The 19,306-nt window shown below is 41.6% G+C and overlaps 2 protein-coding genes across 2 annotated transcripts; one reads left to right on the top strand and one right to left on the bottom strand.

Moving 5' to 3' along the window:
• Positions 1-1,984: 1,984 nt before the first annotated feature.
• On the bottom strand, positions 1,985-12,871 carry LOC141000039 (uncharacterized). The gene is made up of 16 exons (XM_073470661.1): positions 12,671-12,871; positions 11,419-11,495; positions 11,198-11,299; positions 11,034-11,093; positions 10,883-10,952; positions 7,802-7,967; positions 7,558-7,627; positions 7,261-7,416; positions 6,912-6,968; positions 6,684-6,809; positions 5,907-6,031; positions 5,621-5,672; positions 5,465-5,535; positions 5,190-5,357; positions 4,743-4,851; positions 1,985-4,653 (listed from the first exon to the last, which is right to left on the bottom strand). The coding sequence occupies exons 1-16, from the start codon at positions 12,864-12,866 to the stop codon at positions 2,677-2,679; spliced, it is 3,582 nt and encodes a 1,193-aa protein (XP_073326762.1). The 5' UTR covers positions 12,867-12,871; the 3' UTR covers positions 1,985-2,676.
• Positions 12,872-12,894: 23 nt separating this feature from the next.
• On the top strand, positions 12,895-18,852 carry LOC141000040 (succinate dehydrogenase [ubiquinone] iron-sulfur subunit, mitochondrial-like). The gene is made up of 9 exons (XM_073470662.1): positions 12,895-12,970; positions 14,361-14,654; positions 15,885-16,018; positions 16,130-16,215; positions 16,332-16,468; positions 16,620-16,736; positions 16,962-17,063; positions 18,200-18,322; positions 18,407-18,852. The coding sequence occupies exons 2-9, from the start codon at positions 14,589-14,591 to the stop codon at positions 18,485-18,487; spliced, it is 846 nt and encodes a 281-aa protein (XP_073326763.1). The 5' UTR covers positions 12,895-12,970; positions 14,361-14,588; the 3' UTR covers positions 18,488-18,852.
• The last annotated feature ends 454 nt before the right edge of the window (positions 18,853-19,306 follow it).

Below are 19,306 nucleotides of genomic sequence, written 5' to 3'. Positions count from 1 at the left end.
AATCCCAAAATGGAGCAAGATGACGATTATTTGTTGCCACTGAAATCTTGTCTTATGTCCATGTCCACCATTGTGGGAGGAGGAAGAAAAAAAAAAAAAAAAAAACATTTTTAAGGGTGTTTTTTCTGTATAGAGACATTTTCTGTGTTCATTGTTAAACTTGGCATGCTCTTTTAGAACAGGGTAAGATGTGGGCAGCGTATGGAACGGGGCGGCAAAGACAGGTGTCAGGTTAATTTTTTTCCGTATCGGGTGGGAGTGGGACTTTGTTGGCGCGGGGTGGGGCGAATGAGACTGGTGGGTGGGTGGGTTTTTGTGATGGTTAGATTGCTGCTTCTGTAAATAGTTATAAATACGGGCAAGTGGGATTTAACAGTCTTTAAAAGGGGGTGCGTGGGGGGATTTTTGTGTGAGTCGTTTATCAATAGAAAACCTAATGATGGACTGTGTGCGTAAAGAGTATAGGAATGGAACAGAAAGACGAGTCTGTTTGAAAACTGGATGTGAAACCATGTGATTTCTGCTAAAAACACAGATTAATTAGCTTTGTTACTTAGTGAATTAACTGAATGTATTAATTTTTCCTGTAAATACGTGAGGGGGAGGGGAGCGTGTACGGTTGTGGTCGGGGTTCTCTTTGCTATATTATCATTCTTTAGTAGACACGGGAGGAGAAACAAATGCCAGCCAAGATGAGTCAGTTCAATACGCACACACCCCTCCATCTTCCCCACACTGTGCTCGACAGCACAGTTCAATTTTCTTTATCCAATTCCCTCTCACTTATCAGGAGCAACCAGCCTATCAGCAGAGGGAACCCTCACCCAGCCCCCCCCCTCGTCCTCTCTGTCCAGACATTGCTGTTGTGAGGATGAAATGTCTGTTTTATTAAAAGTGCCATTGAAGCACAACAGTGACCTCTGATGTTTGATTGTGTCATTCCAATCATATGAGCGCAGATGAGAAACACATTCTCATAGCGAGAGGTTATTCGAGAGCAGCGACAACAGAAGGATTATACAGAGGTCCTGCTGACAACTTCAGCTCCGTTTATTATAATTCAAACAGAAATTTCACAAGCGCTGACTAACAACACTTCTGAAGTGACTAACAATGCCAATGACATCCTGATGGAACTGAGAACAGCCCTTCACTACTATACACTGGCACAATATGACACGTTCCAGTGACAGCGAGGGCATTTAAGAGTATTTTCACCTTGGCTGGGTTATTCTTTAGAAAATACATGTAAAGCTCTTCAGCCTGCATCGACAGTCCAAAATATTACCTGACACATGTAATTATGATGTGAAGTATTCTTTGAAAAATATAAACTACAGCTGAAACCAACGATTATTTTCATCAAATTTTCAAGTCATAGTGTAATCTAAAATATTTGCATATAATTTTAGCCTAGCTGACAACTTCAAATTGTTGTACTGTCAGACCAGCAGTCTGAAAGCCAAAGATATTAAAATTACAGCGATATAAAACTCAGAAAAAGCCAAGAAATATCTCATGTCAAACAGCCACCTGGCACTTTGTTTTTGTTTAACACCTGAATGGCTAGCAGCAACAGATAAAACAAATCTCAAACACCTGATGTGAACAGTGTTTTTTTTAAATGTTTTTTATGGCAGATACTGTGGATCTAGTGTCAGATTGTCAGACCTAAAGTATTTCCAAACTACAGCTAAATAAGGGTCTGGCAGAGCATGCAGCCATTCTCTGAAAGATGAATATTTGTCAAGGGCAGGTCTCAACTGCACCAGCACTCTTGCTAACAAGTGCAAGGGTAGAAATGTTCTGAACATTTTGCAGACGTGTAATTGAACTCTTGCCAGAACTGGTCAGCAAACATGGGAGAAAATTCCTTTTAGAGGGCAAATTTTCAAAATGTCAGACAGACACAGCTTTGGAAAATGGTACCGACAACAAGAAGAGAGAAAGGAAAAAAGTGGAATGAAACAGTCGGACAAAGATGATGATTTACACATTCTTTTACTCAGACTTCTACAAACATACAGAGCATAATCAATCTATTACCTTAATCATTGCATTCCAGTCTAAGAAGAGACTAATGAGCCGAAAGACAACTTCTGAGTGCAGGGGAGCTCTGGAGGAGAGAGCCAGGCAGAGCCGGAGCTTCTGGAGGAATAAACACCTGCACTCACACCAGATTCTCCTCTGATTTGGAGCTGTTTACCAGCAGGAGTAGAGCTCAGAGTTTATTTTTTACTGGGGTTAAAAAGTAGATTCATCTTCACACGCATTTCTCAACCTGTCTGCAGCAGCAAGCCACAGAGGGGCCGACCTCCACTGCCAGGTGTTATGTACTGTACATTAATTAGTCTCTTTGGCCATGTTGACTGCTGACTGGAGGGGACATTTACTCTATAAACGTACAGAGACAAGATGGGATAAAGAAGAGAGACTGATGGGACATAACAGAAGGAGTCTCTGGTGAGTGCTAAATCCAGACAGAGGCTGAATACAAACACAAAGACACACACCCTCTGCCCACAATATTACAGTTTATGTACAGTATTCCATTTGTTTTTATCTGAGATGCTCTTGCTCTAGTGCGACATGTAGTTGCAGTGTGTGTTGTATATAGAACCTTTAAGAATTACACCAGCCCTTTATTAATACCATTTCATCACAGATTCCAAGTGATCATTTCGTTGGACTAGACTTGGCTGGTGGTTTGCCGTCATCATCTCCACTCTGTTTGTTTGAAAGAGGTTTCTCAGATTGACTGGGTTCAGCTTCTTCAGTGCTGGGAGTTTGAGAGGCAGCGGACTTCTCTGCGGTTGGACTCTCAGGTTTCTCAGACTGTTCTGGCACAACAGTCTCTGTATCAACCTTGGTTTCGATTTTGGGAACTGCTGCTGAGTTTGTCTCATCTGTTACTTCAGTTGCTACAGTCCCTAACTCCTCTGTAGCCTTTGTTGTTTTCGCCTCAGCTTCCTTTGCAGCAACATCAGTAGTCTCAGGCACTTTCACATCTTCTGTAGCCTCAACATCAGCCTCTTTGGTTGTTAGGACTTCTGCTTCCTTGGGAACTTCTGCCGGGGTGACTTCGGCTTCCTTAGCAACCTCGGCTTCCTTAGCAACCTCTGCCGGGGTGACTTCGGCTTCCTTAGCAACCTCTGCCGGGGTGACTTCGGCTTCCTTAGCAACCTCTGCCGGGGTGACTTCGGCTTCCTTAGCAACCTCTGCCGGGGTGACTTCGGCTTCCTTAGCAACCTCTGCCGGGGTGACTTCGGCTTCCTTAGCAACCTCTGCCGGGGTGACTTCGGCTTCCTTAGCAACCTCTGCCGGGGTGACTTCGGCTTCCTTAGCAACCTCTGCCGGGGTGACTTCGGCTTCCTTAGCAACCTCTGCCGGAGTGACTTCGGCTTCCTTAGCAACCTCTGCCGGGGTGACTTCGGCTTCCTTAGCAACCTCTGCCGGGGTGACTTCGGCTTCCTTAGCAACCTCTGCCAGGGTGACTTCGGCTTCCTTAGCAACCTCTGCTGGGGTGACCTCTGCCAGGTTCACTTCGGCTTCCTTGGCAGCAGTCCCAGTCGTCACAGGTTCGACCTCCCTAACAACCTCTGTAGCAATACTCTCAGACTCCTTGGCCACATCTGTCACTAACACTTCAACCTCTTTAGAAACCTCCAATGTCTGAGACTCCTTGGTAACTGCTACCTCTATCTCTTCAGCGACGGCTGCTACAGCATCAGACACCTTGGCTACATCAGTTGCTATTGCCTCAGCCTGTGTTACGATGTTTGCCATGGAGCCAGTCACTTGAGCTACATTGTTTGCAATTTCCTCTGCAACTTTTGCAGCATCAGTTGCCACTTCCTCTGCCTCAGCAGCCTTAGTGGCTTCAACTTCTACACCATCAACAGAGGTGGCAGCTGACTCTGCCTCCTGGACAACATTAGAGACAACAGCATCTGATTCCTTCTCCTGAGCAACAGCAGAGACTGTTGTTTCCAAGTGTGCAACAGCATCCTTTTCCTCCTTGACTAGTTCTGTGGCCTCAGTCTCTTGCGCAGCTACATCAGTAGTTAGCTCTTCTTTGGTCACAGCAGCAGTTTCTTGGACAGCAGAATCTGGTACACCCTCAGCCTCTTTAACCTCAACGACCATATCCTTCACTTCAGGAACAACGGTGTCAGTAGCTACAGCTGTGCCTGTAACCTCCTCAGTCAGGTCCTTGATAGCTTCAACCTCCTGCACCAATGGGGCAGCAGTAGCTGTCTCAACAATGGTTTCAACTGTTCCTTCAGTTGCCTCTGCAACAACTTCACTTTCCTTAACCAAAGTGGCTGCCTCTTTGAGAATAACCTCTGCCTCCACTTCAGAAGGTAGAGTGGCTGCTTCTGCCTGGGCAGCGCTGCTCACAACCTCAATGAGTGGGAGGACTTGTTGTATGGTCGGGGTTGCCTCTTCAGTTTGTCCAAGTGAATCAGCTTCCTGGGCTGTGATCCCTGCAGCCATTTCCTTAGGGAGGATCACACCGACCTTGCCAACCCCCACACCTGCTTCCATCAGCAGCCAGTCCATTTTCTGAGCATGCTGCTTGATGGCATCATCAACTCTTGAGTCAATCATCACTTCGGTCAAAACTCCATCTTCAGAAGAGTATGCGGCAGCCTACCAGGAAACCAGTTTCAGTATAAGTTTGGCTTTGGATTTGTTTTGAAGCAGATTCATATTTTGTGTCAACAGATTTTTCTACTCACCTGCCAGGCAACACCAAGTTTGGAGATTTCACGACCAGACATGCCTTCTGCTCGCTTTGCAATGTCAGAACACTTCAGGCCATAGTCGAACTGAGCCAACTTTAATCTCCTGTTGAGTTAAAGCACAAGGGATCTGTACAGGATGTGAGCTTTAGCTTGTTTCTTATCATTGATCAGTCACACATTTAATGGTTTCAATTGACCAATACACTCCACAACGGCTTCTGTACTACATCTCTCGAGGACTTAAACACCATTTCATGAAAGCTCTGAGTGAAGAATCAGAGACCACTTTGGTTTCAGTACTGAATACATTATATACGCCATTAAGCAACTTGAGCTAGCAAGGCGACCTCTAGGGACCAATGCTTTCCTTTGCGGTGGTAAATTACCTCTGCAACAGAGCAGCAACAGTAGCTGTTATTGAAATACAATAAGTGTACTCACTGTCTCCCTGTAGTGGCAGGACCCAGCACAAATTTATCGAAATACAGGCGCACCAATCTTTCCCTCTCCTCCAGACCCGGTAACGCAAAGTTTACAATCTCATCAATGCGGTCATTAATGGCCCAGTCGAACTGTTCTGGCTGGTTACTAGCAAGCACCAGCATGAACCTGAGGAGAGAAAATGAGACCACTTAGACTCGGCCAGTGACCTTTTCAGTCATGGCAATGACCTTTTCATACCCAGCCATGCACACTGAATAACATAAGATACCAACTTGTTGCTCTGCTCCCCAGTGCGGTAAAGGAATGCATTGAGGGCGGCTCTGAGGTCCTCACTGATTTTCTCCTGCAATACAAAAATCATGACTCATGAATAAATGATCAAAACACAGGGCACCATCACTGTGCACATGGACTGCAGCTGAACTCACAGTGGATCGCTTACGCAGGAACGCGTCAGCTTCATCTACAAACAGCAGGACGCTGCAGAGAATCAGAGAACATCAAAGAGAATGAGCTTAAAAGCTGCCATTTTCTGAAAGACCTTTAATGTAATTAGCCAGTAGAATGACAGCAGCTCTGTTTATAACACAACATACAGTCAACACTAATGAACTTCAGTCAATAGTCAATATCAATATCTGACAGCTGATACATGTTTACTAAGGACTAATTACTAATTTATCAAGTGTTTATGGAGAAATTAAAGTGCCCTACCCTCTGCCGCTGGTGCTGGCCCAGTCAAACACCTTGTGCATGGCAGTGACTCCATCTCGCCCCATGGGTGCCACGTCTCCACCTGTCATGATGGCATAGTCCATCCCTGAATGGAGAGCCAGTTTCTGAAAGGTAATGGAAAGAGCTTTGCTCAAAAAGGCACAGAGAGGCAAAAAAATCAAAATAGAAATGCAATCTTAAAAATATAAACAAGCTACATAAATAGAAAATACACCAATATACGGAATTTCATCTTTAAGAATTAAATCTTTTTATAAAATATAATATATATATATATATATATATATATATATATATACATACATACATATACATACATACATACATACACACATGAAAATAAAATGTTTAAAGATTATATATTTAAACATTTAAACATATATTAAGATCTGTAGTGAAAGGTTTCATAATCAGTCATTGCTGTGGTACTTTCACATGTGTGGTATGAGTATGACTACTCATGCTAAGAAGCCAGTTATTTTTCTATTGATTCAAAACCAGAAAAATATAATACATTACATGCCATGGCCAGAGATTTTGCCAGAAAAAAAGGACCTGACTCCTAGTGTTAAATCCATAAATACAGGGACTTTTATGAATTGGTCATAATAGGTTTGGTCAATGCTGTAATATGTAAATCAGCAGTTGGAGGAAAATATGCTTTTATTTATATAGAAAGTCACTGCACTCATCTTTAAACATCGACTAGAGCCACAAAATGTCAAAAAAAGCATGAAAGAAAAAGACCGGCCATACCTTGGCAAAGAGTGTTTTTCCAGTTCCTGGGGGTCCATACATCAGGATGTTTCTGTGCAAGCCTTTGTTCTGCCTGGTGTTACGAGTGGCGATGGCAATGTCCCTCACACGTCCCTCCAAAGCTGCCTGTGGGATCCACAGCAAAGTGACAGCATTCAGCATTTTTCACAAAGTCATAAAATGTGAATACATCAATACGGCAAGAACCATGAAACGCAAATGACTCACGCTGAGCACCACACCCTCTAAGGCATCCTGCGGTCTGCTTCTCAGACGCCTGGTTGTCTAAAACAGAGGAAAACAAAGGAAATTTAATTCTACCCTGTTTTAGCTCAAATCGGTTAACAGCTATTCACAGGAATTACATCTGAAATCTGACTGCCTATACAAAGACTTGTATCTCATCATAGTAATAAAATAATAACAATAAAAGAAAAACTTCATTAATTTTAACACTTTATCACCAATGAATGACCCTCCTGTTCTTCTAAAGATGAATACAAATGTTCAGTTTCTTTTGAGGTAAAAATATGAACAATAATCAAGATCATCTGGCAGGATTAGCTGGATGTGTGACCTTGATTGGATGTTTGATGGCCTCTGCAACAGTTATCCTGGAGGTCTCTCGGACCAGTGAGGGTTTGCCCAGACGAGACTCTATGTAGCGCCCTGCCACCCCTGTGGCGTTCCTGGCAGAATACACTCCAGCTGCCAGCAGGGTCAACCCGGCAACCTGTGGCAAAAAAAGCAAACACACACATCTTCAAATAACTGTGCGGCATGTCAAATAGGAAGACACCTGCCTCCAATAATCCTCTGCAGTCCTCCTGTGACCAAAGTGTGACAAAGCGTGACAGGTAGGACATGGATTTACCGTGGCTGTGAGTTTGTCCCAGTCCGAGACGAAGGCCCTGAATCCCTCCCCAAACACTGTTCCTGCCGTCCTGCCAGGAACAAAACACAATTATCACACTGACTGCCTCCACTGTGGCAGCCACACTTGCTGCTGCCCTATGGGACTTTAGTTCAACACCTCCTTCCAGCTGAGAGAGATACTAGAAGATAACATGCCAGTTACTCCAAGGATTAAGGAAAGTGGAAAGTCATTCTGCCCTCACTTTATAGATTCAAGGACAGTTTGTCTGTGTTCAGCAGCTTTCAGGCGAATCTGTTCCCTGATCAGGTCTGCGTTCTCCCGCTCCACCTGGGCCCGGGCTTTTGCCTCCGCTTCAATGCGAAGCAGATCGTTCTTGTGTCTCAGATCCATCTCACGTTCAATGGTAGCTGGGAGGAGAGGAGGCAGATATTAATAAAAAGAGTTATGTTTATGACCACTTTTGAAGATATGTCAGAGAATTTGACCTACTTAAATCAACGTGGTTTAACATTTTATTACACCATGTATAAACTAGATTAAAACTGATTGAACGATACAGTTCCTTTCGACTTACAGGCTCTTCTAATATATTACTTTTCATCAGCGTTTCAGTAATGGCATTTTCTTCCTTGCGATAAAATATTAAAATAATACATCATATCATTATTCCGTTCTATTAATATCTCTGTCTGCTCCTTTATTTCACTCCTGAGCACAACTCTTAACAGGATGTCACAGAGTTTGTATGATCAGTCAACCTACTGTGTAAAATAAAAGTTAAAGCAGCATAGCCCTATTAATGGCCACTTGGGGGCAGCAGAACACAGTGTAAATGCTAACAAACTGTATTTTTTGACACAGTTTTTGAGCAAATGTGTTTGCAAACCATTGCCATTTGCACAGCTAGCAGACACAACGCAACATTGATACTCTTTTGGAGTCGTGTGTCTGGTGATCTGACGAAAGTAAGTCCAATACCCCTTTTCCACTGGTCAAAAATCCCACTTAAACCGGCTACGATCGGGCTTTTGTGTGCAATGGGAATGTGTAAACTCGGTATTTACACCTGGGTCAGTTGAAGACCCAGGTGAACACGCTAAATTCTGCCGCGCGAAGTGATGCACGTTATCAACATCCAGTGGTTTCACGCAAATAAGGAAGGAATTTGGGATGTGGTCCACTAAGGATGTCTTATTACTGGACACAGTGTTGGAAGAGGAGGACTCGTCCATTTCTATGAAAGCTGCTCAGTGGTGTTTTGAAGCCAAAAAAGCTCAACTTCCCAGCTCTGATAAAACCTGGATCGCAGACCGAGCCGGCTAACTTACGATTTAGTGCACAGCTAACTTGAAGGGGGATAAAATAATTTAATCGTGCAGCTCTTCCAGACTTTCCAAATGTTATTAGACCCAATGACTCAAATTATGATAGTGAAACGAGTCATTTCGTGGGGGTTGTGACGCTCAAAAGCATTTATCCACCGTTTTACGGACGCTTCTTTCACAATGGGTCTAATGTTGCTTTCTCTTCTGTTACAACTGTTTACTGCACATTGGTGATGTGAAACATGACGTCAGTGACGCACAACATAATAACACTTCAGATAAAAAGCATTATCTTTGCCTGCGGGAAGTGGGAATGGCGTCAATAGGTGAGTTTTAGCAGGTGCACCTGCGTTTATAAAACCTGTGTAGACCCGCTAATTTTGGTGGAAAAGCAGTACAATATTCACTCCCTTGGTTTTGATCCCCACCTTCTCCTGAGAAACATCTGGCTCTTTAGCTGCTAAGTTCTTCACTATGTTCACCAGCTAGTTGCTGACTTCATATATCTGCTATTTAGAGCTGTCTTGACAAATTTCCAGTTATGGGTGGTATTTCTGGTGTATAATAACTGATGCATTGGTCGCACTTTAACCTTTAGCAGTGTTTGCTAAGTGGGCAAAGCATAATCGTGTTAGTAGTATTCACACAAAGCTGCTGCAGCTCTTTATGAATGAATGATACGCCATACCAATCACTCTAAGAACAAGATTCAGCTTCATGTTACCACTGAAAACGCCGGTTCAGGTTAAGCATGCACCAATAATTCACGCAAGGTATGATGGGGGCTAGGAATAATGTGGATACAGTTGGTTTATCAGAGCTTTGCTGCTGAAAAAAAAGCTGCCTGCTGTGGCTGGTAACCCGCACTAAGTGTAAACTTGGTGTCACCCACTGGTTTGAGGAATACTGTTTTGAAGCCTTGAGTTTGGCATTACAGCCGTCGCCATCTTGGTTTTTAGAAGCCAGAAGTGACCATGTTTGGATGAGAGGGTGGATCCATGCTTTATCATCTAAATGGGACTAGAACTTAAAAACACTTATCAGGAAACTGTTTACAGTGGCAATATATACAATAAAAAGTAGGGTCGTTTTCTCATAAGCTTAAATACAATCTGAATCCTTGCTGCAACCAGTGGAGCTGGCCAATAGAAAAAATGCAGGTTTAAGACACTTCTGTATTGTCTTCACTTTTCAGGCCTGGAGGCTCCGTCCATATTTTATACTGTCAATAGAGTAAACCATAACGGTATAGTTATGGGCTGAAAAACCAAAACAGTGAGCTAAAAGGGGCTAAAAGCTCTGTAGAGTTGAAGGACACTGCAGAGTCTATGTTTCACTGGGAGTGACACTTTCCAAACTGTACATAGTCATTTGATCCATTTTTAATACAGAAACACTGATTAGTGTAGCTTTGAACAAATTGTGTCTTTCATACCCAAAAAATCCTCAAAGTAGCACTGCAACTTTTAACTCAAATATAATCTATGAGATCCATCAAAAACAAAAGCAGCACGTTGTCTCTGTATGTGCCTCTACCCTATTTGCTTATTTTTGGTTTATGTACTTGTACTGTACACCACTAAATAAGGTCTATTTGTGTCTTTGTCCTTCGTTGTTTAATTAAAGGAAATAAAAAGAGTGGCTAAACTGGAGCAGAGACCCAATGCAAATGTCTAGTGCTAATTCATCAACCTGACAAATATTAGTATAATGCTAATATTGTGTGGGTGTCTTGAAACTCCACTGGGTTGGGTAGCTTTCTTCTAACGCAGAGTACGGGCCCCAGAGAGCCACAAATCTCACAGTGAGCCACGTAATCGCTGAGTCATCTGTACTGATCAACAACCTGCAGATATATCAGGGTCACTCTTTGCTTTGGAGCAGCACAAATCCTACTTACTGCAGCTTAAAGTAGGATAATAAAGGAGCTTTTACATGACATTATGAGTGGGTGAATAAGGTGTAAATTCGAGGGTGCGTTTGGTTTTATCTTCCACCTTTTCTCATGGCCTCTTGCTTCATGACCGATTCCTCTTGTTTGCGAAGGCTCTCCTCGTTCATGAATTGCTGTGGAAGAAAAAAAATTATGATGAACGCTCCATTCAGGAATTAAAGCACTCATTTCAAGTGGCCAGTTAAAAGGTTTACCTGTTGCCTGAGCTGATCATCATACCTCTGCCTGGCAAGTTTGTCCTGATATTGTGCCCTCTAGGGGTGATAGAGAAAATAATTCATTATATTTACATGTAAAATACATATTACATTTGTTTTACTGTCAGAATAGTACAGTGTGTCGAGTGTTAATCCCATACCGCTTGGTTTTGCTTTGTCTCCTCTGTGAGAGTTTTCCGTCTCTCCTCGCCTTGCAGGTGGATCTGTTCGCCCTTCAGCTGCTCCACGGCCGCCTCATATTCCTGTTGGGGTGGGGGGTTTGGTTTGTGTTAAGTTCACTGACATCAGGTTTTAGCAGGTACACAGTATCAGCTGATCACAAGATCACATCAGAGGCACTTCCAACTCTTCCAACACCTACTTTCACTTTACTCTGATGCTCCAGCTGTACGGTCTGCTCCTGCATACGAGCCAGTGCCAGCGCGTCTTTGGCATGTCCTGTTGAAATCAATCAGAGGAAAAACTGAGTGATGGTTACACTTCTGCCTACAACATACTGTACATTAAAAAGGTGCAATATGTAAGAATTGGCCACCTGTTACATTCACTTTCAAAACAAATACTGGGAAGCAGATCATCGTTAGCTTGTTAACTTAGTGAGCCGTGCTAAGAGTGTTGGTGTTTATATCGCTAGCACAGAATGGGATGTTTGGACTGAGATGGGAGCTAGCTGATTAGCATGCTAACTTGAGTAGATGTCTCTGCAACACAATACACAGACGTCAAAACTGTTACTTTTTTCACATTATATTGACAATTTTAGTTCATTTCTGAATGTTTTCAACTAAAATTCTTACGTAATGCCCCTTTAAAGAGCTTTTAAAAGGTAATGCAGAACAGAACTTATTCATCAGTGTGCTTGCAGAGAGCAGAGCTGATGCTGGAAGGATGAATGAAGTGATTGTTAACAACATGAACAACTATGACTGACACACACTGGGTTAAAAATACACACAGTGAACAGCAGAGAGCATGTTCATGTGCCCATGCTGACATGGAGGGACGGATGTGTGGGACAGGTGATGGGCTGAGCTTGCAGCTGGGACACTTTGTTCCCTCTTTGCTCAGTGACACGCCCACCAAAACTCTTCAACTTTACTGCAGACTGTGGAGGTCAAACAAGCGAGCACATGTGCAGCAAGCAGTCTGCAGCATTGCAAGTAATTCAGCAGCCCGAGATAAAGAACTGCAAGCCAAGTCAATTACACAACTTCAGACTTTCAGGATTAAGTCTGAATACACACCATTAAGGCAAAACTTTTTGTAACAGTCGGGTCAAATTGTTTCATTGTTTGGTGGATGCAAACCACTTTTAAAAAAGTTTAAATGTGATCTATTATGCGCCGAATTAAAGAATGATACCAGGCAGTTTGGCAGTGCTCAAACAACATGATGTCCAAAGTGTGCACATTTGACTGTGAGACAATTAATTCAGCTTAATTTACTGAGTGGAATTCGGCCTGAGGGAAGAAAAGAACACAACGTGCCAACATGGGACAGCTCGTCACGTGCAGCAAATAAATACTAGACTTAAAAAATAAAAACATTACAGCACAGGGATAATGAAAGAAAGTGATTCACACTGTAAATGGTGGTAAAGAATGATTACACACGTGATTTGTCGAGATCCCTTGCAGCTTTTGCAGCTCTCTCCAGCCCAGTCGGATCAAAGTTGCTCCACTTGTCCCCGGGTTTGCCTCCCCCCTGACCTCCCGGTGCTCCTCCGGCTCCTTCACCGGGAGCAGCCGGTGTCTGCTCCTCCGCCGGCGGAGACCCGGAGCCCTTCCCCCAGCCGAAGAGCCACGACATGCTGCTTCAAAAGTGTCCCAGCAACAGGCAAGACTTGGAGTTTAGGTGCCTCCACAATGGTATCTAGTCCATGCTGGCTGGACCAGAGTCAAGTTCACCACAAGGTGAAGAACTTCCTGTCAGACTTTCAAAATAAAATAATTATTAACGACCATTACTATCCCTTTGCAACAAGATACTGTATGTAACGGGAAACTAAAGGAAAGAGGAATAATGTATGATTGATCATATTATAAATTGTTGTACAAACATCTTCGTATTGTTGTTTATATGGCCTATTATTTTGACTTCATCCATGGCAAAAAATGTTTAGAGCATCAGAGTAAACATATATAAATCATAAAATGTAAAGTCAGACAGATGTTTTCTATACGGAAATATCAGTTTCATCCTATCTTGTGGATGTTCAGTGAGTGCTATGCATCTAAGAATTATTCCATCCTCTGACAAATTTGATTCTTTTATTCTGAAATATGAAAACATTACTGTAGGCGAGGCTGCATCTGATGTGGTCCAATACATCCATTTATTAGCCATACATTATCACTGTAAGGTCCAGGGGTCTTCACTTTATTTGTGTGTTAATAGATGTATACAGTTTTACATATGAGAGTGAAATGAATAACATCAGACAACATTTAGGGTGAAATGAGGTGTAACATATTTGAGATTCTGAGCCAGGAAAATATTTTGGCAGCCCTTATAGGCTGTGTACACTAAAGTCACATATGAAGGGCATATCTTATTTCCAATCTGCAGAGTGAATGTTAAATTTGATTGACCATATGGACGAAGATCATTCAAAAATGTTTAATCTATATTCGTTTTCAATTTGACCTTCAAATTCATTACCATCAGAATAGCGTATTGTGTACATCACTGTCCCAGAGATGTCATGCATATTAAGTGAGAAGACTGGATGCCAATACATCATTGTTATACATACATGTAAAATTGAGATAGTATAACCACACAGTGACACCTGTCTTCTATTTAATTGGCTTTATTAAGGTATCATACTGTAAGGAGTCTATCAAAATGGGTTATTTAAGACTAAACTTAAGTGATTTCTTTGCCTTTACTTGAATATTGCAGCAACAATGAGAAAGCATATAGCATATATGTTTAATATAAGAAATGGATGGGTCAAGGACAAATTAAGCAACAGTGTGTAAGTATAGCATAAAATTTGAGGTACTTTATTAAGATAGCCTGAAAAATTACGTATTCAGACAAAGAGGACATTAATAAGACAAAAGAACATAATGGAAATATACCAACACCATATACAGTAAACAGTATGTAACTGACCCTGGTTTACAGCAATGAGAGTTGTGAAAGAGGCTCTTACGTATGGTGCCTTCACGTGCTATCGGATATATATATTATTCGATGGTCATGTGTACACTTACGACTCAATTTAGTGAAGCATGTGTTTCATATGGAAACATGACCGAAGCGATATTCACACTTAATGCTTATTTTAATCTCCAGCTGCAGCAAAAAGTACCTGCGTGTCAGTTTACCGGATGGACGAGTTGCCGGAGGACCCTGAAGGCAACAACCATGACGCAGCCCGACGTGCCTTACGTCACGAGAATGCACATTGAGGGCGGGGCTTGAGCTTACATACAGGGTGTCGGTGTCGGCGTGCTGGACAGAAAGGAGCCATCTGTGGTGTAGTGTAGTGTTTATTATCAATTAACTCACTCAGTCAGGAAGATGTCGGCGGTTTGTGTTGCCTTGAGTCGAAATGTTTTGGCTATCAGGAACTCTGGCATGATGGTGGTGAGTACAAAACATTTAATTCAGTGTGAGAACAGACGTGTGTCTTGGGCGGCTACTTTTAGACAGTGTTATCTTCACATTTCGGTGTTTGTATTGATTTATGGTACAATATACAGGCTTAAAGTATGCATTAGCTTGTGTATACTGTAGTGTGTGGTACGACCTTTATCATTTTTCGACCTGTTATAACACACCCTGCTTCAAGGCCAGGTGTTGTAAATGTGGCAGAATATTGAAGAGGCTTGTGCTAGCACCAACTGCTGCACTGAGAAGTGTGGGAGACAATAGTAGAAATATATATAATGTAAAAACAGTCGATGTGTCATTGCTTTTATCAATATACTCAACTAAATGCCTAGTAAGCCTAAGTAAATGAGCTGAGCTGTTGTGCAACTCCTCCCTCCAATTTTAGACTCACATAACAATTTTTGAAAGTCTTTAAGCAGTTAGGCTACACAAATAAGTGTTTACTTGTCATAAGTGTTTAGAAATAGTTGAGTTATTTTGCTGAAGTACACTTTTCATTGTCCTCAAAGAGTCAGTTAGGTAACCAGCGACTGCACAGTGATGTAACACACTGATGCCAGTTCCTCCAGTCTACCACTAGGGGGAGACTCCATAACCTCTTATGCAAAAGAGGTAAACTATTAGGCTGTTTAACAGGCCAAAACAGCATAAAATATAATAACATTAATGTATAATAATGTATTTATATAATGTATAAGTTTGTCTCAAAGATTCATGTTGTTTTTTTTATATATAAACATGTATATGGTTTACATGTGGATACTAAAGGCTTTATTGCAATGGTCTTAATATTTTGGTTGTTTTGACCACATGGTACTTTTATGTTTTATGTAAATATGCCATTTCATTGTACTGTAAAGAATTTATTGTTATTTCATGCAATATATATATATAATATCATAGGACTGGTCGTGTCCTCTGGTGTTACCTGATAGAGTTACCGAGTGCTTCCTATTTTAGCCTTGGTTGGTCCCACCAGCCACTAGGTCACATAATGATGTGTCCCTTTGCACATAAATCTTGCCTTTTTTGTTCTCTATCCTGTCCTACCCGAAAGAAACTGCTTTGGTGGAAGTGACAAAAGAAGTGTATACCTGGAAGAAATTAAAATATGTTGTGAATCATATGAATTGAAGAATCCCCATGTGATACTTCTATTTGATTCATATATGCCGCCTCTATTATTTATTGTCTGTGATGCAGATGGTGCGGTACGCTCAGACTGCCGCTGCCCCGGCTCCTGAGCCCAGGATCAAGAAGTTCCAAATTTACCGCTGGGACCCCGACACCGCCGGAGACAAACCACGAATGCAGACTTACGAAATTGATCTCAACACGTAAGTCATGATTGGGTCCTTGAACTAAAGATTGTTGATCTGTATTTTATTTTATTCTTTACATTTACATAATCAGTGTTATAATCTATTGACATGCTCTTGTTAATATAGCTGTGGTCCTATGGTTCTGGATGCCCTCATTAAGATCAAGAATGAGATGGACCCCACACTCACATTCAGACGCTCCTGCCGTGAAGGTAAGGAACAAACGTGCACATATTAATGTAAATAATTTACACTCAGATGAAAAATGAAATAAAAGAAACACGTTAACAGGTCTGTTTAGTCACCCAATGATTGTGTATCTCTTCAGGTATCTGCGGCTCGTGTGCCATGAACATAAACGGAGGCAACACACTGGCATGTCTTAACAAAATTGACGCCAACATAAGCAAACCGACCAAAATCTACCCACTCCCACACATGTATGTGGTCAAAGATCTGGTGCCTGTAAGTACTACAAGTGTAGTTTCCATTGCTACAGCAGATATTCATGAACACTGGAGCATGGTGACAACTGAAAATTACATGAATTGTTATGGTGCATTTATTAGTTGTTTAAGTGCCTGTTTGAAGTTCTCACTCTTATCATTTCCACCAGGATATGAGCAACTTCTATGCACAGTACAAATCTATCGAGCCCTACCTGAAGAAGAAGGATGGAGCTCAAGAAGGAAAGGAGCAGTATTTCCAGTCAGTGGAGGACCGGCAGAAACTGGTAAATAAACCAACTTCTTACTGTAAGAGTTACCGGCCTACCACAAATGATCTAACACACCTTCTGGCAGCCATGTTGGAGGTCTTCATATCTTGACCACAGAGATCATTTCATATCTGGGATTTTACAGTTGCTAGCTTACCACAGTCCTCTATATAATTTGCTTGTGGAGTTGTAGAGGAGCAAAGAGACCATCTGAATAAGCTGTTCTTCTTCACCCAACAGGACGGCCTGTATGAGTGCATCCTCTGTGCTTGCTGCAGCACCAGCTGTCCCAGCTACTGGTGGAATGGAGACAAATACCTGGGCCCTGCTGTCCTAATGCAGGTGGGTAAAAACACTTGATTTTAGTCCAGAGCCACACTACAGACGGGTTAATGAGCATTTTTACAACCAAAATCGTCAGATGGAGGAAAAATGGAAATAAAACTTTGATAGCTCCCTACCACTAGTGAGGCAAATAATATGCACTCTAGCCAGAGGGTGGTGCCAGAGCAAAGGCCATGTTGTTAATATTTAACCAGATTATCCTCTGGTCACATTGAGGTACACTGAGGTACTTTATCAGCTGTTCTTAATCTCACCTGTGCTTTAGGCTCAATGCTGACGTCAGAATTGGAACGTATGGAACGACTGGATGTTACCATGTCACGTGCATATACATTTAGCATTTTTCCAGTTAAAACATGAAGTGTCAGATCACTTAAAAAGTTTTAAAATGTCTTGAATTCAGTTTTATAAATAAAAGACCTTAAATTCATCAAATATTCTTAAATTTTAATTTGTAAGGTCTTGATTGCCACAAATATTTTATCTTATTTCATATACCCCTCCTTTAATTTTGTTAGTCAAAATGCATCAGGCTCTTCAGAATAAATGTCCACATTTCTGATGTTATAAATCTTATACCCTACCACTAAACCTGATACTGTTTTTCACTTTATACTTACACTTTTCTGTTGGTAAAATGTAGATTACCCTTACTCACACTAATAACCATATTCCTACATAAAACCTACCTCTGCGCTGGACTACATTACATAAATTCGACATACCCTTATACTTACCTACAGTGCTTGAATAAGAAAAAGCTGATCCGTCCAAAAATCTGTCTGAAATTTGTTTTAAAATAATCTCGAAAATGTCGTAAAAAAAAATTCAAATTCAAGTGTCTGATATCTGTAGACACCCTGAATCAGTTCATAACATGATACCCCTAAAACTCATAGTGCAGAATCAGTCACAGATGAAGAGGAATCACGTCATGCACTGAAGTGGGAAATCTGACCCCGCTGTGGTGCTCGATCCTCTGAAGGGAATGCGTGTCTGTCAAATTTCATGGCTTTCCATTCAATAGTTGCCTAGATATTTCACTCTGGATACAAGTTTTTAATTGATTTACCACCATAGATATAAAATGGAGCAAGTAAACAAGAGATGACAACTGTGATATTGTTCTGCAGGCATATCGGTGGATGATTGATTCCCGTGATGAATTCACTGAGGAACGTCTATCTAAACTTCAGGATCCCTTCTCTCTCTATCGCTGCCACACCATCATGAACTGCACCAAGACTTGCCCCAAGGTACTTCAAAAACATTCACACACACTCTCACAGAGTTAATAGAGTTTTAGTTTCTCACTGTCTGTTTGACCCATGTCTCCACAGGGACTGAACCCAGGAAAGGCCATTGCAGAGATCAAGAAAATGATGGCGACTTATAAAGAGAAGAAAGCAGCAGCTTCATGATCCAAAAACAATACCTTCAACTAAGTTAAAAGGAAGAGAAGAGCCAACCACAAACTTTTTTTTCACTGCATCAGCACCTTTTATGATTTCCATGAGTGTGTGAGATGTGAGAGTGTGGATGTGTGTGAGTATGATTGAATCAGGGAGCAGGAGAAGAAGAAGGGAGGCATGAGAACAGGGTGCTGGAAAGAACTGATAAGGAATATATTTGGAGTGCTGCAACATGTTGGACCACATTTCTGCTTTTTGTCTGCACAGTGAAAAAACAAGGCTCTGCTGTACTTACTCTTTGGGTTAAGCTCATGATATTGTATTCAGGCTGTAAATATTTAAATATGTGTTCATTAAAGATGTGCTCAGCTCATTATTGAAGTCAGATAAATGTTAGTGGATAAGAAGAGAAATAAACTGTTGTCGATTGACTATTGCAATATACAATATTGAAGGATATATCGAGACATTTTTGATTGCCAAAAAGGCACACAAAAAACTGTCTCATGTCTCAAAACTGTGTCATTATAACAAGATACTTTCCTATTATATCAAGATATAACCTTATTTCATCAGATTATCTGATGAGTCTTTGTATCACTTAACATCACAAAACCATATCTCAAATCTTTTTGTCGATGCATAATGCACCTTTTGTAAAGCAGACATTTTGACTTGTCATGGCAGGAAAAGGTGTTACCACCAGCATACACAATGGCTCTGTTGTATCCAAGTGTCCCAGTAGGCCATGGAAGTATGACAGTGAGTCAGAATGCACCTCGTGACCCTGAAATTGAAGCGCCTAAGTGGATCACTGACATGGCTTAC

The sequence above is a fragment of the Pagrus major genome, chromosome 7 (genome assembly GCF_040436345.1).
Source record: "Pagrus major chromosome 7, Pma_NU_1.0".
Taxonomy (NCBI): domain Eukaryota; kingdom Metazoa; phylum Chordata; class Actinopteri; order Spariformes; family Sparidae; genus Pagrus; species Pagrus major.
This window is presented reverse-complemented; position numbering and strand designations above follow the sequence as displayed.

Coding starts and splice junctions, on each gene's coding strand:
- LOC141000040 (XM_073470662.1), top strand. CDS start 14,589: ATGTCGGCGGTTTGTGTTGCCTTGAGTCGAAATGTTTTGGCTATCAGG. Junction 14,655..15,884: donor GGAACTCTGGCATGATGGTG/GTGAGTACAAAA, acceptor TCTGTGATGCAG/ATGGTGCGGTACGCTCAGAC. Junction 17,064..18,199: donor GCCCTGCTGTCCTAATGCAG/GTGGGTAAAAAC, acceptor ATTGTTCTGCAG/GCATATCGGTGGATGATTGA.
- LOC141000039 (XM_073470661.1), bottom strand. CDS start 12,866: ATGTCGTGGCTCTTCGGCTGGGGGAAGGGCTCCGGGTCTCCGCCGGCG. Junction 10,953..11,033: donor ATGATCAGCTCAGGCAACAG/GTAAACCTTTTA, acceptor TTTCTTCCACAG/CAATTCATGAACGAGGAGAG. Junction 6,969..7,260: donor CCATCAAACATCCAATCAAG/GTCACACATCCA, acceptor CCTCTGTTTTAG/ACAACCAGGCGTCTGAGAAG.